We start from the raw sequence: 24,938 nt of genomic DNA, 5'->3' as shown, positions 1-24,938 counted from the left end.
ACAAACTTTGCATATATTTCAGACGCACACACGCGCACAGAATCAATCATATACGCACAAAGACATCTTGAAATGTGGATATTAAACAATTTCAACGATTCAAGTTTTAAAAGACAAAGCATTCAGTGTCATACAAAATAATAATATGATTTGTTGGGGGGAGGGGTTATATCTCATTGAGGATTTTAAATCTTCCGTGTACCTAAAAGCAGGGAAAGAGTCCCTTCTTCAGCATTATGCATATAACGCATTTTAGATTTAGAGTATCTAGATCAGAGAAAATAAAGTAAAATGGTACATATCAACATTATTCCAGAGATTATCATGTCTTTTGTTAAAGGGAATAAGATACCATAAAGTAGACATTAAGGCCTTGTTTAGCTATATTGGTTTTCTTGTTTAGGGTATCAAAATCACCAATAGTACTCTAAAATCCTTCTTTGTATGACAACGAATTTACCCAAAAAATAGTGTTGCATGAGAATTATGACTGTACATGCCTCAATGAATCCTCCTCCTCCATGTTCGTTGGTAAATGCAGGCTGTGTGAAATTATGCAGGAAAGTTCTTATCACAAAATGAATGACTAACTCTTAATGGCCAAAAATCCAACATTTTTAAAAATTGGGAAAAAATCTCTTTGGAAGTCTGAACACGTATAGATTTTGTATATTCGGACAGACCATGTCATGCTGACATACAATGTGCCGAATAAGACCAAAATAGTCTACGTATTATACCAAGTTGGTGTGTTTATACACATACATTTTACCCCATATGCACGTTTTCAGACTACATTTGGATCATGAAGATCATTTAGGAACAAGAAAAAAATGTTCTCATGTCAAAGCTGTTACGGTGACAAAAACATAAACGTAAAAGTGAAAAATCTATATGATTTCAATAGTTTTATCAATCACAAATCTCCAAATTAATTTGAAGGAAACTTTCTTTTTTGTAAATTAATCTTGAAAACAACCCTGTGGGAAAAAAAAATCTGAAATTTGTAACAGAATACAGCAAATACATTTTCTTTCCAACATGGAGACTTCTTCCTAAAAATGCATGATAAATACCGAGTTTAAAGGGTAAATTCAGTAGTGGAAAAATGGAGCTATTGACTCACAATTGAATTACGTTAAAAAACACTATACTATCAGCATCGATGCTTTAAATTCCGCTTTGATTGCCTTCAACGTTTATTGATTTAAATTGAGAAACCGTATAGAGGTATCAACAACGTAGAACTATGAATTTTATACGACGGCGTTAGATTTGGAAAATAATGTTTGCAGTTATATCATAAATGTAACATCCTTTCAAAGGATGTTAAACATGTAAGTATCGTGTCTCGGTTATGTAAGAAACTACAGGGAAGCACAGCTGTATTGACAGCGGCAGGATATTTTTTTTTTGGAAAATGAGGTATATTAATCGATATTAAAAATGCATTTTGTTTTCATCCATTTTCTACTGTCTATAGCTAATCCACCTAAATATGGCTGTGAAAGCATAGCAAAATTGCATTTTATTCAAAAGAAGTTACAAATTAATCAATGACAATTTCACAGTTGTTTCACTAGTGATCTCACTCTGCAAGAATTACTAACAGATAAGGCACACGTCCAAACATCCAGCTATCCGTACATTTTTTTTTAGCAATATGAACGTTTTCAGATCACACATAATTGCATCGGGAAAGAAATCATAAATTTAGAGACAATACACTTATTACAATAAGCCATTTCGATGAAAAAAAAAACACACACATAAGAAATGAAGATTTATATTTTGAATATATTTCATCAGTTATTTAACTACTGATTAATTTTGAGGAAGCTTTCCTTTTGAAGCGAAATGTCAGCATGAATAAAATGCTAACCCACTAATAAAACTTTAAGGTGCTGGGACAGACCATGAATGTTGATTAATTTTCTTATAGGTCATAATGTACAATGCTAAAATAATCCTAAAACCAGTGATTGTGGTATTTTCCTGATAAGTACAACAAAAATAAAAAACTGGCGAAAAATGTCATTATCAGTAGAATTAGCATGAAAATAGTGCTAACCCCAACAGTAAAAAAATTAACAAAAAATACTCATTAAGTGCGTAGAATTTCATCAATGTTTATCTCATCTCCATTTTCATAACTGGCAGAAGAGTACAATTTATGTTATGAATCAGAATCACTCATTTTTGTAGATGAAAAAGTTTCCTCACTGTTCAGATTTAGATATTTTTATGACACCCTTCTGTCTGCTACCATGGAGGTCGCCATCTTGAAAAGTGTGGCTTAGCATTATATTCCTGCCTATAAGATGTGATTAATTTTCGGGGCAAAAAGATGCCTGCATTAAAAACCCATTTATTGCTTAAATTTCAAGATGACATTTTTAGGGATTATAGAGCAGTGTAACGAGGTTTTCAACATTCATGGATGTTGGCGTACCTTTCACGCATCATTCACCTGCACACACACACCGGCAGTCGTTGAAAATCAAAGTCCCATTTCACACAAGTCGTATGTGAACCTTGGTGTCCGCTGGACTTTTATTCAGCCGAAAAATGATGTGTACAGTTGGAGTGAAATGATTCTTCACTCAATGAGCTACTTGAAGATGTCGAGTTGTAACTAACTATTTTGGGGTCTTGCACCCTGGTTTTGTTCAGGCTCTCAAGCTTCATGCATATGATTATTTTACTGAGTCCGCCCCTCTTGGAAACCAAATTAAGATGTAACATTAAATATGGCACATAGATGTCCCTCCCCTTGCCGACACAATTAACCAATCATATAGATGACCATTGGTCATCTGATGAATAATTATGAAGTGGACACTCCACAAGGCACTGTCAGCAAAATAAGGACTAGTGTCAGCACAATAAAGACTAGTGTCAGCACAATAAAGACTAGTGTCAGCACCTATGGACTAATGTCAGCACATTACCCCCTTGTCAACTTAAAGCTAGTACTCATGGGGCAGATAAAACTGTCACTCCTCATCTTGTTTTGACCAGTGTCAGACTTCCACCAGTTATACCTTTTCTTTACAACTGGTATTCCCTTGTCTCGATTCCAGGTGCCTACAGCTGACCATTAAAACAAGTGTGATCCCTCTCATCGAATTCAGGATACCTTATGTAACGTACAAAGAAGGGTCATATCAGCACTTTGAGACACTTTCTTATTATGTACATTGTCTACCAGGAACAATTTGTTATTATATACATTGTCTCCCAAAATGAAGCTTCTCAGCAATTTCAGCATTTCTCATTTTCGAGAAAGACACTCATCAGCAGTTTGGCTTCTCTTCTACTTTGGATGGTCTGCCTGGGCCGATCTACAGCTCTATGTCCAAGCACAATAATGTGCAATGAATATGTTATTAGTCATATTCATTATAGACCCTATATTCCTTTAATATGCTTCGTCACAGACATCCCCCTACCCAAGACAATGAAAAGGGGATGGAATGCTGTTGAAAGTTTTCACTTCATTAAGACCCTTTTCATATTCCAATTACAATAGCTGGATGGATACCTGAGAGTCACTGTTCTGTATGAAATGAAACAATCATCATTAAATCATAAATCAAGAAATCACATAAACATTATTACTCATGCATTTGTACATAACACCAGAAGCATAATCGATCATATTTCTTTAGTCAGTGCATATTTAGTCACATTTAATGACGACACACCTCCAGTTTTCAAAGTGTCCATGCTAGATAATTATGCATGTGTGTTCGGGTTCATCGCTGATTGTTCGAATCTCTTGACTTCTAGTTACTCAGTCTCTTGATGCACGGTTTCCTTTGGATAGCAATGTTCAACATGTCACGTCTAGGGTACAATTGTGAGCTCTCTTTCACTATTGGCAAGGCAGAGTTGACACACATAATTATTTCATTCAAAAGGTAAGTATTGCATGCTTACCGGGCCTAGTCCGGCTTTATAACATGTATAATATTTCCCGTGATTGGTTGCTTTAGGAGTTGAAATTAGCCAGTTACACGGATACCTAACTTGGCCTTTATTTCTTTTTAACTAACATACAATTAGCATATAGACATACTTACAGTTATATCTTAACTGGACATATGACTTACAAGTACTTCCTCATCCATCTTAGTCATATCATGCCATCTCAGATATATTACATTCTAGACAAACCGTCTGCATTCCCATTTTTGCTACCGCTCCTGTGCTCAAGTTTCATTGAGTGTGTCTGTAGTGCCAGACTCCATCTCATCAGTCTTGGGTTTTGATTTTTCATCGTGTGGAGCCATTTCAAAGGATTGTGGTCGGTCTGTACGAGGAACTGTCGTCCAAACAAGTATGGCTGGAATTTTTGGATGCTCCACACGATTGCCATACACTCTTTCTCGATAGTGGCATACTTTTGCTCTCTTGGCAGTAACTTTCTGCTAATGTATGCCACTGGGTGATCATCACCTTCATCATCCCTTTGACTCAAAACTGCCCCAATTCCTCTTTCTGAGGCATCTACCTGTACAATGAATTCTTTGGAGAAGTCAGGGTTTTTGAGCACAGGTGAGCAAGCAAGGGACTTCTTCAGGGACTCAAATGCCTGGCCACATTCGTTGTTCCACCTAACTAGTCTCGGTTCACTTTTACGAGTGAGGTCCGAGAGTGGGGCTGCCACTTTGCTATAGTTTGGAATGAACTTCCTGTAATAGCCTGTTAGGCCCAAGAAGGCTCGGACATCCGTCTTTGTTGCAGGCTGCGGATAATTCATTACTGCCTCCACTTTAGCTGGTTCGGGTTTCACACAACCCCCTCCCAAAACAAACCCCAGATAGAGTACCTCCCTCCTGGCGACTTTACACTTACTGGGTTTTGCTGTTAGGCCTGCTGCTCTCAACCTTTCTAGCACTTCCCGGACATGGACCAGATGCTGCTCCCAAGATTCACTGTAGATGATAATGTCATCTATGTACGCAGTCGCGAACTTGCTTAATCCACGCAGCACCTGATCTACAAGCCGCTGAAAGGTGGCTGGCGCGCCCTGCATCCCAAAAGGCATCACATTGAATTGAAAGAGGCCAAAGGGTGTAATAAAGGCTGACTTTCTCTTTGCATCGTCGGTTAGGGGAACTTGCCAGTACCCTTTTGTCAGGTCGATCGTGGTCATAAATTGGGCCTTTCCTAGCTCATCTATGATGGCTTCTATATTGGGCATTGGGTATGCGTCAAATTCAGTCACTTGGTTAAGTTTGCGATAATCGACGCAAAGTCGAAGGGTGTCATCTTTCTTTCTAACAATCACAAGGGGGCTAGCATATGGGGAATCAGAAGGGGAGATGATTCCCGCATCCAACATCTCATCTAGTTCTTTCTTTACTGTATCTTTTAACGCATGAGGGAGTCGGTACGCCCTTTGTCTGATTGGGCGGTCATTTGTAGTGATTAAGTCATGTCTCACTACATCCGTCCGTCCGGGTTTGTCACTAAGGATGTCGCTATACTCCCCCACTATGTCAGTCACTTGTTTCGTCTGTGCATCTGAGAGGTAGTCTGGTATCTTGATCTCAGATGGTGACGCTTCACAGGTCATTGACTCGATGTCCTCATCTAATTCCTCAAACTCTGCACTTTCAACATCTATGTAAAATGTGCTCTCCCGCTCTCGCCACTCACGTAGCATGTTTGTATGAAACACGCGGTGTTTCTTTCTTTTGTCCCCCATCTCAATCACATAGTTAACGTCACTCAGCTTTTGTACCACTGGATAGGGGCCCTGCCATTTAGCCATTAGCTTATTAGTGCTGCATGGGAGTAGCACCAGCACTTTTTGGCCTACATTCAGGTCTTTTGCTCTGGCTTTCCTATCATACCACACTTGTTGTTTCTTCTGGGCCATGGCTAGGTTTGTCTGGGCTGCTTTCGTGATTGCGGCCAGATTTTCTCTGCTCCATAGCACATACGTCACTATGCTCTCTTGTGAGGGAATTTCACCTGTCCAGGTCTCCCGAATGATATCTAGGGGTCCCCTTACTCTGTGCCCATACAAAAGTTCAAATGGGGAGAATCCTGTTGATTCTTGGGGAACCTCCCGGTATGCAAACAACACATAGGGGATGAGTTCATCCCAGGTCACATCCCCTTCTGTAGTGTACGGTTTCAGCATCCCCTTCAAAGTCCCATTAAATCTCTCTACCAGTCCGTTGGCTTGGGGGTGATAAGGGCTGGTCCTTAGCTGCTTGATACCCAGACTACTACACAGCTGTTTCATTAGGAGGGACATAAAGTTTGACCCCTGATCTGTCAAGAGCTCGTCTGGAATCCCTACTCGGCTGAAGATCTTTATCAGTTCGTCTGCCACCTTTTCAGCCTCTACTGAGGGGAGGGGTACTGCCTCGGGATAACGTGTTGCGTAATCACAGAGGACAAGGATGTATTTATTGCCCTTTTTGCTTCTTGGCAAGGGGCCCACAATATCCATAGCAACCTTTCTGAATGGCCTGCCGATCACTGGGACTGATACTAGTTTTGCCTTCCCTCCCCGGTACTGACTTGCACACTTTTGGCATGGACCACATGTTTTGCAAAATTCTGCTACATCCCGGAATATCCCTGGCCAGTAGAAATTTTGCATCAGCCTCTGTTGTGTTTTACCAACACCCAAATGACCTGCCGTCAGCTTGTCATGTGCAATATGTAGAAGCTTTCCTCTGTACTGCTTAGGGACTACTATTTGTCTGTATCCCTCCCCTTGGGCTTGATTTGCACCAGACCATTTACGCATGAGCACCCCCTTGTCCACATAAAAGTAGCACTTCGTGTTTCCATCCTCCTCCTCTACTTTCTCCCAAATTGACTTTAGGCCTATGTCCTCTTGCTGGGCCTGAATTAATTCTGTTACCCCTATGTCTAATTGGCTGTGCCCTCTACTTCTCGAGTCTATGGGTTCTTTCTTCCCCCTCTGTTCTCCTGCTTTGTGGCTACTTTCTTCCCCCTCGTGAGATTCCCCATCCATGCGAGCTTTGTCAGCATCAACTACTTCATCATTTCCCTCATTCATGCTGAACAAGTCTCTCACACGAACTTGGGAGTTCTCCCTCTCTGTTCTCTCGTTTTCTCCCCTTTCTTTCTCCACGCGAGCCTGGCTCCGTGTCACTACCAAGCCCTCTTCCTTTCCATTCACTACGGGCATTTTCAACTCAGGGTCCTCTTCATTGACAAGTTCATTGCCCAGTATCATGTCTACTTCAATATCATCGACCACTCCCACACGGATCCACTTCTGAATACCATAGGCATCACTCCTCAGATGTACTCTGGCCACTGGTAGCTCTTTCTTAATGAATAGACCCCTAACATGGATTGTCTCTCCTGGGATAATGAGGTCAGGGTCTACTACGTCTACTCTAGCAAGGGAATGGGTGCAGCCTGAATCACGCAATAGGCTCACCTTTCTTCCTCCTAGCATAGCCTGGCTAGTGTATGCCTCTAAGAATTTGTGGGGTCTAGATCTACAGAAGTATGCAGGGTCTTGTTTTGCATCCCTTTCCTCCTTTGGGGTAGATTTTTGAGCGTTCTGACAGTTAACTGCTATGTGCCCTAGCTTGCCACACTTATAGCACTGTATCTTCCCCCGACCGCCTTTCTGTTCTTGGTTGTGTACCGGTTTCTGGGGTATGTTTTCCCCTTTCCCGCTCCCAAAACTGGGCTTTCCTCCAGATTTAGGGAATGATCTGAGGTCCTGTCTGCCTCCTGTGTATCCCTGGGGCTTTCCCATTCCTTTTCTACTCTGCACATATTGGTCTGCGAGCCTCGCCATGGCCTGAAGTGTTGGCGGCTCATGATCCCGGAGCCATACTCTTAAGTCATAGGGGACTTGCTTCAACATTTGCTCCATAAGGATTTGCTCCTTCAATTTGTCAACATCTGTGTCTGCTCCCGCCCCCTCTAGCCAACGCCCTAACAGGTCGGAGAGCTTCACAGAGAATTCTGTGTACGTCTCTTCTTTGTCGACTCGCAGCTCTCTAAACTTGACCCGGTAAGCATCTGGGGTCAGGTCATATCTACGCAGTATGGCTGCTTTCACCGCGTCGTAGTCCCTACTACTCTCTAATGACAGTCTGGCATATGCCTCTCTAGCCTTTCCTGACAACAGTGGGGCCAGTTGTAGTGCCCATACATCCCTAGGCCAGTTATTCAAATGGGCCATTTTTTCAAAAGTACGCAGGAATACATCTACATCCTCCCCTTCTTTGTAAAAGGGAAGTTGCCGCCTAATACCTCCCTCCACTACGCTTGCATTTCCAGGTGCTGCGCCAGGCATGTTTTCACGCTTTTCTTTTTCTAGCTCTGCTAGCCGCACTTGCATTCTCAACTTTTCTAATTCAAAGCGCATGCGCGTTTCTTCTAGAGACTCTTTGCGTGCAGCAGCATTTTGGGCCTCATCCCCATCTGTGCTAACAACAGTCGCCCCTGGCTGAGATGAAACTTGCCCTTTATTTGCCTCTTCTATGCTCTGAACCAACTGGTTCCTATTCAGTCCTTCATGTGGCAGCCCCAACTCTTCACACTTTTGCCTCAACTCTTGCATTCTTAACTGACTTAAGTTGCTTTCCCCCTCCATGCTTAATACAGTCTTAACAACAACCTGTCACAACACTTAGGATATAACAGTGATTATTTGTAGTACTGTTTACCCCCTCTGCCTTGCCGTGAAATTGACCAAGAGAAGCTCACTTACCCCCTACGATAAGACTTTTGCTCTCCCTGTCAATCGTCCCTGGCGATGTGTTGTGGTCACCCTGCTCAGCTGTCTGCTGCTCCGTGTAGTCTCGTCCCTCCTGGGTCCCAGACTCCGTCCTGACGGCACCGTCCACGTCCTCGTCTCAGCCCGTCCCTGGACCGGCGTCTGTCTGCAACCTGGTCAGCCCAATGTCGGAAGCGTTGAAGACATCACAACTGCGTTGCAGACGACTGACTTCATGCAGCTCAGCTTAGCTTTTCAAATTGTTCTCTCAATGTTGGGACTCGCCAAACTTCTGAGTCTCAAGAAACTGTTCTATAAGTAACAGCAACATCACAACCAGCATGGTTGCTACTCGGCTACTCAGGTGATATTTCTGGATCACACAGAAATAGTCACAACTGATGGTTGCTTGCTTGCAATTTCATGGGAGTTCATCCCACCGCTGCCACCAAGTGTAACGAGGTTTTCAACATTCATGGATGTTGGCGTACCTTTCACGCATCATTCACCTGCACACACACACCGGCAGTCGTTGAAAATCAAAGTCCCATTTCACACAAGTCGTATGTGAACCTTGGTGTCCGCTGGACTTTTATTCAGCCGAAAAATGATGTGTACAGTTGGAGTGAAATGATTCTTCACTCAATGAGCTACTTGAAGATGTCGAGTTGTAACTAACTATTTTGGGGTCTTGCACCCTGGTTTTGTTCAGGCTCTCAAGCTTCATGCATATGATTATTTTACTGAGTCCGCCCCTCTTGGAAACCAAATTAAGATGTAACATTAAATATGGCACATAGATGTCCCTCCCCTTGCCGACACAATTAACCAATCATATAGATGACCATTGGTCATCTGATGAATAATTATGAAGTGGACACTCCACAAGGCACTGTCAGCAAAATAAGGACTAGTGTCAGCACAATAAAGACTAGTGTCAGCACAATAAAGACTAGTGTCAGCACCTATGGACTAATGTCAGCACATTACCCCCTTGTCAACTTAAAGCTAGTACTCATGGGGCAGATAAAACTGTCACTCCTCATCTTGTTTTGACCAGTGTCAGACTTCCACCAGTTATACCTTTTCTTTACAACTGGTATTCCCTTGTCTCGATTCCAGGTGCCTACAGCTGACCATTAAAACAAGTGTGATCCCTCTCATCGAATTCAGGATACCTTATGTAACGTACAAAGAAGGGTCATATCAGCACTTTGAGACACTTTCTTATTATGTACATTGTCTACCAGGAACAATTTGTTATTATATACATTGTCTCCCAAAATGAAGCTTCTCAGCAATTTCAGCATTTCTCATTTTCGAGAAAGACACTCATCAGCAGTTTGGCTTCTCTTCTACTTTGGATGGTCTGCCTGGGCCGATCTACAGCTCTATGTCCAAGCACAATAATGTGCAATGAATATGTTATTAGTCATATTCATTATAGACCCTATATTCCTTTAATATGCTTCGTCACAAGCAGTGATTCAGGATGGTGTAAATGCATGTAACTCATTTTTCATCAAAGTGTGGGTTAACACTATAATGCACCGACCCCTTCATATATATATATATATATATATATATATATATATATCAGTAGATCTGGTTCGACACATTAATCATAATTATTTTTTCTTTTTTTTTTAGTTGTAGGGATGTGACCTGTAGCTTCTCATAGAAAAAAAAAAACAGATTTCAAAAGACCTACGTTACTCGATCACTATTGAGTATCAGAAGCGGAAACGTGATAGCATTTTTGTCATGCAAATTATGGGAAACATGCAAGGCTGTCCTAGACAGAGTCAGTCCCTTGGGATATGGGGGTCATTGGCAATGCTACGACAATCCTTCGCATCAGTCACAAGCTTTATAGCCACCAAAACGTTAGCCTAGCTGTCGACATCAATACGATTCTTCATTTCCATCAGGGAGTCGCTGTTATATCTCACCTCCCTGCATGGTTTATTCGACAAAGGCTCAAGTTAATGTTAACTCTCCTTAGTTCAACACTCGAATACATAGCTTGTCCCCATTGCTTTAGGCATTCGAAAACACTCGAGAGGGAATCATCAAATACGACAGTGAGGAGTACACATAAAGACGCGCAGACATAATATACCTTGCGGCTCACAATAAACTTGCATGTTTTCCTAGGCACCGCCAACTTCGCCCATGGAAATAGATAAGTCGTAAATGTGGTCACGTATTACAAGGGTTGTGTGCCTGGCATGCACCATAAAAGGCACTTTCAGATGCATTAGCGACGACTGTGTTTGCGTATGCATCAACGACTTGCAATAATACATGACAAAACGAGTAATAACGGAATACCGCCGCAAGCCGCAACTATGGTACGACCGTATGGCAAGCCATATTACTTTTTAAAAAGATTTTCTGATATCACGAATTCCCTTTCGTGATATCAAAAATTCGAATTTCTGATATCACAAATTCAATTTTTGATATCACAAATACCCATTGGTTTATCACGTAAAACCAATTTTTGATATCACGAAATCGAATTAGTGATATCACAAATTAAATTCGTGATATCACGAATTCAATTCGAGATATCACGAATTCACATTCTTGATATCAAGAAATACATTTTGTGATATCACTAATTCCAATTTGTGATATCATTAATTTACATGGAAGTTCAGCACATATCATTCGCAAAGAAATCATTTGATTTCGAGCATTAGTTTTGCGCTGAAATTCAACCGTAAATTCTAGCGTTAGTTGAGGGCAGAAATACACAGGGAACTCGAGCTTTAGTTCAGTGCAGAAAACCAACGGGAATTTGAGCGTTAGTTGAGCGCAGAAATACACAGGGAATTCGAGCATTAGTTTTGCGCTGAAATTCAACTGTGAATTCGAGCGTTAATTGAGCGCAGAAATACACAGGGAATTCGAGCATTAGTTTTGCGCTGAAATTCAGCTGTGAATTCGAGCGTTAGTTGAGCGCAGAAATACACAGGGAATTTGAGCATTAGTTTTGCGCTGAAATTCAACTGTGAATTCGAGCGTTAGTTGAGCGCAGAAATACAAAGTGAATTCGAGCATTAGTTTTGCGCTGAAATTCAACTGTGAATTCGAGCGTTAGTTGAGCGCAGAAATACACAGGGAATTCGAGCATTAGTTTTGCGCTGAAATTCAACTGTGAATTCGAGCGTTAGTTGAGCGCAGAAATACACAGGGAATTTGAGCATTAGTTTTGCGTTGAAATTCAACTGAATTCGAGCGTTATGAGTTGAGCGCAGAAATACACAGGGAATTCGAGCATTAGTTTTGCGCTGAAATTCAACTGTGAATTCGAGCGTTAGTTGAGCGCAGAAATACACTGTGAATTCGAGCAACAGTTTAGCGCAGATATTCCTGTGGAATTTCAGGTGTTATCTTTACATAGTATATAACGATAGTTACAAAAAGCCTAAATGAAGAGTTTTGGCAACTCGTCTTCATTTAAAGTGATTAGGAATTGGTTTTAAAATAATCGATAAAAATAAATCGTTTAGCAACATAGCATTAGCATCTAAAATGCCATTATTGATATGTTGTCAATTACTTCAAAGTCACAAGGATTATATTCTTATTTTTTTCCATTTCTCGCCACTGATTTGGCAGAGACTGGTTGACTTACAACTTTTGTTTCCGTTTCTCTTTACTCTGTCACGTGAAAGATACTCTTTCCCGACCTCCCCCTGTTACTCCTCCGAGTTAATAAGAGAAATTTCTCATTGCGCAGATTAACAAAATTGAAGTCCTTCGTACCACTGCTTTTTTCTTACTACAAATTCTAACTGTTTGTTTGCCATGCATATACTGCTGCATAAACTCCTCATAAGATCTGGATAGGCCCTATCTTCACTCTTCTTGCTCTGGTCTGAAGACTTTTGGGCTTGTGCATTCCAGTTTTGTTCTCCCCGGTTTTGGTTCTTGAATAAACTTTCCTATAATAAATTACACTTTAAATTATTCTACAAAATCATGAACATATTGGGGCAGGCAAACTGTACACCTTACACTATTGGTCTTAATGGATACACCCCTTTGTTCTGGAGGACTGATTTTGAGGAGTGAGAAAATGTCTTTAGGAGAAACACGTTGCTTTATGTGACCACCAGCCGACAACAGTGGTGGACATTTGGCAAGTTTACGACTCCCTCTCGCACCCTGCATGACTCACAGTCTCTCTATCTTATTCTCCGCTGCTGACATACACAGACCAGAGGGGTGATTGCCCTTGGTCGGTCCTCCGCAATACAAAAACATGGTATGCTTTTATAACACACATACACATACAACCACACATAATTATCATCGATTTGGTGGAAGAGTCTTACTGTAAAGGGGATTACCACATGAAAAATGAATCATAATTAACAATAATGTAGTAATAGATGACAGTTTGAGGACGAAACGATGAATTAAATGTAGGCCCTAAGTGTACAAAGTATCATTGAATTCATGATAACATGTTGCAAAACAATTGATTTGTATCAATAATTCATCGAATATACCTTGATGATCATTTAGGGAATGATGGATGTGTAAATCTCTCATATATAGTTATTTGTATGTTGAACATTGTTCTAAAAAAAGTTAGTAGTAGTATACATTCCATCTGAATATCAGCTCAAAAGTCGTGTTCCAATTCCCTGTGTATTTCTGCGCCAAAAAAAAAAGACCGCTCGAATTCACAGTTGAATTCCAGCATAAAACTAACACTCGAATTCCCTTTGTATTTCTGTGCTAAACTAATGCTCAAATTCACAGCGATTTTCTGCACTGAACTGACGCTCGAACTCCCTGTGTATTTCAGCGCTCAACTAACGCTCGAATTCACAGTTGAATTTCAGCGCAAAACTAACGCTCGAATTCACTTTGTATTTCTGCGCTAAACTAACGCTCGAATTCACAGCGATTTTCTGCACTAAACTAACGCTCGAAATCTCTGTGTATTTCTGCGCTCAACTAACGCTCGAATTCACAGTTGAATTTCAGCGCAAAACTAACGCTCGAATTCGCTTTGTATTTCTGCGCTCGACTAACGCTCGAATTCACAGGGATTTACTGCACTGAACTAACGCTCGAAATCCTTGTGTATTTCTGCGCTCAACTAACGCTCGAATTCACAGTTGAATTTCAGCGCAAAACTAACGCTCGAATTCACTTTGTATTTCTGCGCTCAACTAACGCTCGAATTCACAGGGATTTACTGCACTGAACTAACGATCGAATTCGCTGTGTATTTCTGCGCTCAACTAACGCTCGAATTCACAGTTGAATTTCAGCGCAAAACTAACGCTCGAATTCACTTTGTATTTCTGCGCTCAACTAACGCTCGAATTCACAGGGATTTACTGCACTGAACTAACGCTCGAATTCCCCGTGTATTTCTTCGCTCAACTAACGCTCGAATTCACAGTTGAATTTCAGCGCAAAACTAACGCTCAAATTCCCTGTGAATTACTGATATCACAAATTCGATTTTGTGATATCAATAATTCAATTCGTGATATCACAAAGTAGAATTTGTGATATCAGAAATTCGCATTTGTGATATCACAAATAAGAATTCTTGATATCACAAATTAAAATTAGTGATATCACAAATTTATTTCGTGATATCACAAATTCGAATTTGTGATATCAAAAAATCATTTTGTGATATCACGAATTACCATTGGTTTTTCACGTGAAACCTATTTTTGATATCAAGAATTCGAATTTCTGATATCACAAATTCATTTAGTGATATCTCAAATTGAATTTTAGATATCACAAATTCGAATTTCTGATATCACAAATTGAATTTGTGATATCAAGAATGGATTTTGTGATATCACAAATTCGATTTCTTGATATCACAAATTAAGTTCATGTGCCACACTTACGGGAATTTGTGATATCACAAATTCAATTCTTGATATCACAAATTGAATTCTTGATATAAAAAATTTGATTTTTTGATATCACAAAATGGAATTTGTGATATCAGAAATTAACTTTAAATGTAAAAAAGGCTTGCCATACGACCGCCTTTTGGCGCTCATAGTCATAGGATATAATACAGTGTATTGTTATCTCTTACATCAGCCATGTACCTGTGTACTACAGTATTACAGTTGTGCTGCAGTATTGTCCTGGGTACCGTAATTGCTGTCTGTATATAGCACGGTTAAGGGTATAATAGGCCTGTAGAGTTCGGTGTTTTGACACCCCGAGTGTACGAGTGTCATTTCGTGGTGGCGTATGGAAAATTATCAGGAGCAAACGAAGGTCCAGTTCTTGAAATGATGACATACCTTTTTTTTTCGTCGATTACTCGGGTTTTTTGATGAGTTTCGGTAGCAGCCGACTGAGCAAGCCCTTCCGCATAGATGGGTCCAGAGAGCACAGTATACGTAGTACCGTACGTTAAATTTGCGCGCGCGTGTGTGCGTGTGTGTGTGTGTGTGTGTGTGTGTGTGTGTGTGTGTGTGACGATTGCGGTTATAAATACACATTCGCAGGCCGCCAAAAACGTGACCCGTTCACACTGTGCACACTCTTGAAAAAGAAAAAGAAAAAAGCAAACCCAAAACAACAGCAGCACACAGTCAAGGGCGATATGGATTGATAATATATTTACTGCACCCTGAATCATAACATAAACCGTGATTCAGCATTTTTGCTCGAAGCGGGATCGGCATGTCAGGTGTGGTTATTTAATATGTATGCGCTCCGTAGCATCAGTATCAGATTTAACTTTTTGCGAGATAATGAGAAAACAATTATGAAAAATATAAGACCATACAATTCTAAGAGGGAATTCAAAGTTTATTTGATGAGTATCGCTGTGGGAATTTCCCAGGTATCCAAAAACCCTCTTTGTTTTGGATAACTTGGCCGTATGCTCTTTTATTTTCATTAGAGGTTTCTCATTATCTCACAAATATTTGGAAACCTAAAGCCCCATCTTAACTAAAACAATACCATCTCTTTAATACATGCACATCGTCAGACCAAGGGCAGAGCAACTTTCGTGTATCGAAGAGAAATTACAATGCGCTGGACGACGAAATAAGAATCATCGCAGTCATGATCAGTATTACATGTATTTTTATCACAAACCCGGTATACATTTCATCAGTGGGAACTTATTTTTAACACCTGTGTAAAAGTAAGTTGTTAGATGGATTTGATGGGGGGGGGGGGGGGGGGGGGGGGGGACAAACATACAGTGTTCTCAGTATATGCGAAGTATCTCTACGGTTACAAATCACACAGTAATGATTGACATAATGCCGGTAAAATGCAGCTCATATGTAGTAAAAGACTGAAATGAGGCAGAAATTGGTTAGAAACAAACACTATATAACTGTACAAAATAATGTATAATGAATTTCGACACACTTAAGCACATCACTTTAACCAGATCTGTGCTACTATATTTTATACTATACTATTCTATTCTATGTTCACACCATACGTATTACTGATGCCATTCAAATAATTAACAGTAAAGTTAACCAAAATATTACACATGGCATATATATATATATTATATATATATATATATATATATATATATATATATATATATATATGTATATTATGATTAGGGAGACTGAGAAATTCCCTTCGATATTTATGATATGAGAATACTATGAACAAAGAGACAGGGCCGCAGCGAAATCAACAGATGTACCGACCGGCAAAAACTTCTTGTTTGTAGTACAGTAAATCGCACCTGTGCTAGGACCTATACAATGTTTTTGTACACAGTACCTGTCAACAACAGGTCGCAATCCTATTCACATTTAGTGGTCAGGAGTCCCACAGTAAGCATTGATTCCTATGCTAGAACAAACAAAACTTATCCCCCCCCCCAAAAAAAAAAAAACCACAACAACAACAACAACAAAACAACAACAAAACAAAACAAAACAAATAATCACTCCTTAAAATTGTGGTGAAACATACAAAAGAAAAAAAACACAGCAGTCAGCAAGGATAACATTTCAGGCTTCAATCAAGTACATAAACAAAGAAAGTAACTTTGGAATGCTAAATGCAGTTAAATTACGTATAGAGTTAGGAGAAACTAACAAAATATAGTTTTCAGACTTAGATCGAAAGCTGTTATAGTTGCAGGCTGCTCGCCAAGAATGCGACCTCTGCTTCGACATCGCCTTATTAGACGATCTCGAGAAGACGAAGTGCGTTGGTGATCGACAGCCCCAGCAAACCAAGGAGACCGATGTATCCGTAGACTCCCCTCAGTCGTTTCGCTGGCTCTGCAAACGCATGGAATAGATAAAACGGAAAATGACCGCTATAAATACATGGTAAATGAAGAATTAAACTTCCTTATGTAGGCCCCATATATGCTCAATCATACAAAGAAGTTACTCCCAAATGGAGAATATAGAGAGTCATGCGGTTTCAACATTCATTTAAAACCTGCCCCCCCCCCCCAAAAAAAAAAAAACAAACAAACAAACAGACAAACAAAACAAAACAAAACAAAACAAAACAAACCAAAACGGTGATGTATTTTAAGCATGACTGGGTAAGTTGATAAGGTGCATGGGATTTCATAAATCAGACTTTAAGTTCTGACCTTATACACACAAAGAATAATACACATATCTATATCCATAGTGCCCTTGGTATCATTTTTCTTTGACCCTTCGATTTGTGCAAGGTCGACCTATATTCGAGGGTTTTTTTACATGATACTGGCACATTTTTCCTGCAGCATAGCTTTATTGCCTGGAATGGAGTGTAAACACCGTCTCTCCATTTATACGGTCATGCTAAACAACTATAAATAATCCGGCAAATCGTAAACCTTACCTCCAGTGTAGTAGCCATGAGCGTAGCTGAATCGGCTCACGATCCAAACCAAACCACACACAGAGGCTGCTCTCTAAAGGACCAAATGAATGTGAAAAACAAGGAAATACATTACTGTAATTATGTATAGGAAGAACGAATGAACGGAAGAAATAAAGAAAGAAGACGAAAAAGTCTATCAACAGTTGAGTTTGCCATAAGATGTAAAATGTACATGTTTGACTTGCTGATCTTATTTTGTTATTAAAGATGTGTTAATATTAAACTTTCTGTTGTTGTTTTTTTAAACAAAGAGGATTTCATGCTCATTGTGCTAAGAAAGAATTTCTTTAATGGGGTTAGTCTAATATGAGAAGATTTCATAGGGCTTACAGCATACAGCAAAACTTTCAAACGAGTAAAACTGATACCGAGTTAGATTAGATATCAGGTAGAAATAGGATTTGTATAAACGTCAATATTGCCGATCACAATTATCTCCGGGATTTGAAGTAAACACAACAACAACAACAACAACAACAACAACAACAACAACAAATCAACAACAACAACAACTGTGGGATTAAAGCTTACAAAAGTGTGAACAAATGGCGGGAGAGGGTATACATTTACACATGAGGACTGTCATCAAACGATTGTCAATTTCACATGAGGTAAAGCGGCTACATCAAACAATAGAAATATGGTAGTAATTGAACAACAACAAAAAAACCAACAACGTTAAAAGTTGATTTTAATGCACCTGTTATTATTATTATTATTATCATTATTATTATTATTATTATTATTATTATTATTATTATTATTATTATTATTATTATTATTATTTCGTTTTATTCATACAGGGTGGCCCCGTCAGTAATCAAGTACTGTTTTCCAGGGGGCCCTGTAAACACATACAAGTGTCATGCAAGGTAACAATCACAACAAATAACATTAACATAACACAATAGGTCGTACATCATACAGAGCAGAACTGTTCCTGAAAATGAGAAAATAAGAAATGAGACTAAATAATATCAGTTTGCAACTAGGATAAACAAAAAAAAAATCCAACTTGCTTACTGAGTTTATAAAGGAAAATTGACCTTATATAATAAATATGAATATATCATGTATCAAAATATACGTGCCTAAAAAAAACAAAACAAAACAAAACAAAAAACTGTGAACTACACTGTATACACTAATGTATTTCACCGGCCGCTCGTGTTTCTATATTTTTTTTTTGGACAACATCTGTGAAGGTATTTTGTTTACACTCTAAAAAAATCGAGTGAAAATATTCACTCTTAAAGGAGTGAATACTGAGTGAATTTAGAGTGAAATTGGAGTATCTTGTCAACTGATATTGCTCAAGTTTTTTGCCTTATAATCATTCATGTCATGATGAGGTCCAGATAATTCACATCGTACCGTCACTGGCACTACAGAGTGTCTTTTAACTACGGATTTTATCCACATCATTGTCACCGGCAGTGATAGAAGACGATAACATAACATAAAAAGCCCGATAATAATGTACATCAGATAAAGGTACATCGACGAAGATAAAAAGTTTCCTCTTACCGGGAACCCGATACCAGCCAGAAAGAGTAGCATCAGAAACTGGGGATAGTTTTCCAACCTGCGACACGAAACGAATATTTGCGTCAATATAGAATTTGACAGAGCCGCAATGGGGCTCTGCAGTTTGATATGAAACAACGTCCTCTGCGACGAAATAGAGTACATTATGTTTCACAGTGATTACTAGTCGTACCGAGTCATTGGGAATTAAAGAGGAAATCGACCCCAAAAGTATACTTTACAAGAAAGAATATTCCCTACAGAATGATACAAGAATGAAAATAAAAATTGGATAAGAAAAAAGGAAGATATTTTGAAATTACACATTTTTAAAAAAACATTACTTTTCTTGACCATTCCTTATGAATATTCAAATGAGCGAGTTCATGATGTCATACACTCACAATTTTTCATGTATGTTTTATATATATATATATATATATATATATATATATAAATATATACATATATATATATATATATATGTATATATATATATATATAACTATATATATATATATATATATATATATATATATATATATATGAAATTCAGAAAAAGTGGGTTTTTTTCTTGTTTTAACCAATACAAGTAACAGCCAGCATGTTTCCAAACCAGATACATCAGAGTTAGCATTTCGTTCTTTTATATTGGGTTGGTGGTTTTAAGACAAAGACAAGTTTTACCAGTATCATACAGCTAAAGTATGAGATTTTTGTCATTTACGTAAATGAAATGAGGAAGAAATTGTGAGAACGTGACAACGTCAATTTGCTGCTTTTGAATATTCACAAGGACTGGTCAGGAAATATTTTCTGAAAAAACCCTGAAATTTCAAAATGTCACATCTTCTTTATTTCTTACCCGATTTTTTTAATCATTTTTCTATCGTTCTGTTGTGTAGGGAGTTTTCTCCTCTTTCTAGCGAGATTTATTTACTGTATATGCGTGGATTTCCTCTTTAAACGATACTGCACATGAATGTGCACCCAACTTTGTGACTCGCAGGCTTGCCAAAAGTTTGTTCCACTTGGTGATCACGCAAATTTATCGTCAGCCTACTTCAAATCGAAGTAAATCTTTCACGCTTTGTGTAAACTAGACTTTGGAGCTAGTGACAATAAACCGTTTAGCACAGAACAGCAGCTGCAAGACACGTGTCAGACGTGACCTGCGCCATTTAGAATCAGTTTAGTATGCAACGACGCTGTTTCTTCAAACACATTCGGTCGAATAACGAAGCTCTGGAAGTTAATTTGTCAAACAGAAAGTAAGCTCTTAAATGCGCATCAGAATCAGGTGATGATAGTCAAAATCATCTCTGCGTTCTTAACATTGAATGTAATAAGTTGAAAGTAAGAACCATGACGTAATAGGAGCATACTATTGTTCCTTTTAATAACAGTGAGGAGGGGAAAATCCAAGTCACTCAATGATTAAGAATAAAGAATCATGACGTCATGACGAACTGATTAATTGATATTCATGACGTTGTCAATATTGAGATCGAAGTCCTCGTTTACGTTGCAATCGATGCGATGCTTTAACAACTAATTCCGTAGGATATTTACTGTACCCCACCAGTTGGAAAATGATACAAATTGAAAAAAAAAACCGAAACCAAAACATCCCAACCAAATTAAATTTTACATTGAATCGAGAAGCCTTTATGTAGTCACGTAGACAGACAACATCATTGACAAATTAAACACTCCGAAGGTTCTAATCTACGAACGTGGGCGTGGAGCGATCACGGAACTTAATATCAAAAGGGTATGAGATTATTATGATCGTTTAGATGTAGCGAGAGGGGGCGTTGAAGAATAATGATAAACTTATTGCAATTACGTGTTCTGGTGGGCCCTCTGGAAGCAATTGAAGAGCATATTATCCGGGCTGTACATCGTGGGATACTGTAAGAGAGATGAGAAAAGAGGTCAGAATCAAAAGAAGGTCAGATGTACTCGAATATTGAACCGTCATTTCCTCACCTGAGGGAGGGAGAGAGAGAGAGAGAGAGAGAGAGAGAGAGAGAGAGAGAGAGAGGGAGAGAGAAATAGAGAGAAAAAAAACAACAACAAAACAACAGAGTGTGAAAAGTTGGTCTATGGACCTTTGCGTATACAGACCTGCCTTTGAAGTGTGCCAGTAATTCAAAACTGTCGCAGTGGCGGAAATGGGTCAGGGGTCGAGGAACATCATATTTTAGTTTGTTTGTTTGTTTGTTTGTGTGTGTGTGTGTGTGTGGGGGGGGGGGGGTGTTAAGGACTGAAGGAGGTCAAGGGTCATACCCCCACACTCCGACAAAAAGAATCTCCGGGCAGCACCCGAGGAGAGTAAATGATTTTGTTATCATTTTGTATTTTTCATATTTTGTTGTTGTTGTTGTTGCAAGTTTTAAAAGAGGCTAAAGAGCCGCTCCCCCCTCGGGACCAGTTCGGCGGCCCCTGTTTTCGTTATGACCAACGTCCAACAAGCATAATTAAATATTTTTCCCCATTATACTGCCACAATCTTTATTCCTTTGATTAGGAAACACTTCATACATGTATATAAATTCTGCTTGACCAGATAACATGGAAAATGCGTCAAATTGACAACACGTTTATTATATGGGGTTTTTTCCCGCATACATGCCTGTCTTTTGTTTAGCTTGCAAATCCTCAAGTGATGTTCACAAACATAATGGTTTCGTACATTGCTTTTTTTTCTACTTGCAACTGGATAAGAGCAATCATATATGATCGAATACATTTTACAATGTACCTCAACTTTGTGAGTCTTGCGAGCCATCGCCACTCGCTCCGCCAAATAGCCGAGCATAAAGACGCTGGCGACTCCGGTTAGCATCACGTACGCGAAATCGGCTGAAAGAGTTACTGTTGCCATGGTTGCAAAGACTGAGCAGTATCACAGGATGTAGGAAATCTCTGTAAACTGTCTGGAACAAAGAAAAAAAAGAATGAGTGAAAAAAGTCGTATCAACATGACATAAAGAAACAATTTAACACATCTAATCAAAGTTAGGTTCCATTCTGATCGTATTTAACCTGTTCTCAGTAAACTGAAAATGAAAAGAATATTGAGAATAGTTCGTATAAGAGTTCATTACTGAAAAGACAAGTTGCTTTTAGGTAACTTTGAAGAACAGCAGGAATGAATGGTGAGTTGGCGCTCACGCTATAGACCAACAGTACGGTTTGGTACTTTTTTTATATAATGATAATTTGTAAGGGGGAGGGGACTTCAACTGTGCCTAACAAAAGATAATCTTATGCACTGTCATAGCGACGCAACTGACTCATTACGTAACCCATCGAGAGTGTTTCGGATCTTTTTGGACCCCCCCCCCCCCCTTGTTATGGCTGCCATAAGTTACAATGCTCTGAAGTCGGATTCATCAATCCCATAAGGATGAATACGTAGGGAATAATGTACTAGAGCGTCCACAATAAATCTTCAATTGCACATTTTCAAAATGATTAGTTAGGACACAGCAATGAACAAAACCAATTTGAGTGCGCCTGTTTTGGTCTCATTTTTCGACGACTAGTAAACATTGGGAAGGTGGAAACTTATTTTGGTGAAAACATAGTACTAGTATATTCACAGGAATAGACTGGAGGCTATTTTATATGATTTACACACACTAGGACTATAAATTATGATCAAGGAAGTGCTATGGTAGTATGTCGTAGCACGAGTCGTCATTAAAATGAAACCAAGCTAGGCGTTTAGATTACAATGAGGTTCCCAGGGTTGACCATTGAAAATATGCTATTGAAAATGAACTTCGAAACACTGAAAAATCAATCAAAATTCAGAGCCTGCCCTATAACAAGTACCAAGCAAAAGGTTTTCAAGCCCACACACGGAAACAAATAAATAAATAAATATAATATTATATATATATATATAGAGAGAGAGAGAAAGAGAGAGAGAGAGGGGGAGAGAGAGAGAGAGAGAGAGAGAGAGAGAGAGAGGCCGATCGGAATGCAATATGGAAAATGAATGGTAATTCATCAATTTTACAGCAGTTTTCCAATCCTCGTAGCTCATATACTCATACACATGTAAGAATGCATGGTGTAGTTGTTCTTAGCTGTGCTTGAGCATTGTTATTTTCCGTTTCGGTCGAATACCGCTGTCATCTAGATGATAAATGCTGCAATTCCGGATCCTGACAAGTTTAATGTCATTGTTCGTCTGCTTTGTTTTGTTTGTGTTGTCTCTTTTGTTTTGTTTTGCAAATATTGTTGATTTCTTGTAGTTTGTTGAAATTGATGAAGCGCTTTGAGTCTGTACAGAAAATACGCTATATAAATACTGGTTATAATTAATTACTATTATCTCAGAAAAATCCTCTCATAGTGATAAATTAGCACAGAGGCCTATACAACTTAGTTGTATTCGTGTACAGAGTCGAGATGGTGATTTAGGGCACTGAGGGTCAACAATCACATCGTAAGCATCGTAACAATATTATTAGAATAACCAAATTAACGTAACAATGTCAAACAAATACAACATCACAAATGTAGGTAAAATGTTATAGATATATAATAGGATATAGTGTAACTACATTTATGTCATTTGATCTAGTTTGACACATTAATTGTATTTTTTATTTTTTAGTTGTAGGGATGTGATCTGTAGCTTCTCATGGAAAAAAAAACCAGATTTCAAAAGACCTACGTTACTCGATCACTACTGAATATCAGAAGCGGAAACGTGATAGCATTTTTGTCATGCAAATTATGGGAAGCATGTAAGGCTGTCCTAGACAGAGTCAGTCCCTTGGGATATGGGGGTCATTGGCAATGCTACGACAATCCCTCGCATCAATCACAAGCTTTCAAATTACATGTATATAGCCACCAAAACGTTAGCCCGTCGACATCAGTACGATTCTTCGTTTACATCAGGGAGTCGCTGTTATATCTCACCCGAGTCCCTGGTTTTATTCCTTAGTGCATTATACTCGAATTATACATAGCTTGTCCCCATTGCTTTAGACATATGAAAGCACTCGTCTATAGGGGGAATCATCAAATACGACAGCTGATGAGGATTACACAAGAGCCGTGCGGACATTATGTACCTTGCGGTTCACAATAAAACCTGCATGCCTTCCCTAGGCACCAAATAACTTCGCCCATGGAAATAGATACAGTGTATTCTAAGGTCGTAAATGTATGTATTACAAGGGTTGTGTGCCTAGCATGCACCATAAAAGGCAGTTTCAGATGCATTAGCGGCGACTGTGTCTGCGTATGCATCGACGACTTGCAATAATACATGACACAGCTTGAAGGAACGAGTAATGAAAGAATACCGCCCCAAGCCGCACCTATGGTACGACCGGCTTTGGCGCTCATAGAATATAAATTGTTATCTCTTACACCAGCCATGTAGCTGTGTAGTATAGTACAAACGTGTATTATGGTTGTGCTGCAGTATTGTCCTGTACCGTCATTGCTGTCTGTTAGCTGTATAGCAAGGAAAAGGGTAATAGGCCTGTAGAGTTCAGTGTTTTGACACCCCGAGTGTACGAATGTCATTTCGTGGTGGCGTATGGAAAACTATCAGGACCAAACGAAGCTCCAGTTCTTGAAATGATGACATACCTTTTTTTCGTCGATTACTCGGGGTTTTTGATGAGTTTCGGTAGCAGCCGACTGAGCAAGCCCTTCCGCATACTAAGTAGATTGGTCCAGAGCACCGCATACGTAGTACATGTACTAGTACGTTAAATTGGCGCGCGTACATCAAACAGTTAAG

General features: G+C 39.2%; 3 protein-coding genes across 3 annotated transcripts in view; all 3 read right to left on the bottom strand.

Moving 5' to 3' along the window:
- Nucleotides 1-15,131, bottom strand: part of LOC139728483 (glutathione S-transferase 3, mitochondrial-like) — a 22,919-nt gene extending 7,788 nt beyond the window's left edge. Inside the window, exon 1 of the mRNA XM_071639422.1 lies at nt 15,052-15,131. The gene's annotated coding sequence lies outside the window, so the exon portion shown is untranslated. The remainder of the gene's footprint in view (nt 1-15,051) is intronic.
- Nucleotides 4,163-8,581, bottom strand: LOC139728519 (uncharacterized). Its single transcript, XM_071639455.1, has one exon. The coding sequence runs from the start codon at nt 8,579-8,581 to the stop codon at nt 4,163-4,165; it is 4,419 nt and encodes a 1,472-aa protein (XP_071495556.1).
- A 1,545-nt stretch (nt 15,132-16,676) lies between the features above and the next one.
- Nucleotides 16,677-22,094, bottom strand: LOC139728482 (glutathione S-transferase 3, mitochondrial-like). Its single transcript, XM_071639421.1, has 5 exons — nt 21,924-22,094; nt 21,006-21,070; nt 19,157-19,214; nt 17,588-17,660; nt 16,677-17,025 (listed from the first exon to the last, which is right to left on the bottom strand). Exons 1-5 carry the CDS (start codon nt 22,044-22,046, stop codon nt 16,925-16,927), a joined length of 420 nt encoding a protein of 139 aa, XP_071495522.1. The 5' UTR covers nt 22,047-22,094; the 3' UTR covers nt 16,677-16,924.
- Nucleotides 22,095-24,938: the final 2,844 nt, after the last annotated feature.

Source organism: Diadema antillarum, unplaced genomic scaffold (genome assembly GCF_040938485.1).
Source record: "Diadema antillarum isolate AM-2024a unplaced genomic scaffold, OU_Dant_1.0 seq00000182_RagTag, whole genome shotgun sequence".
In the NCBI taxonomy this organism is placed as follows: domain Eukaryota; kingdom Metazoa; phylum Echinodermata; class Echinoidea; order Diadematoida; family Diadematidae; genus Diadema; species Diadema antillarum.
The sequence above is the reverse complement of the archived record's forward strand: the minus strand, read 5'-3'. Positions and strand labels throughout refer to the sequence as shown.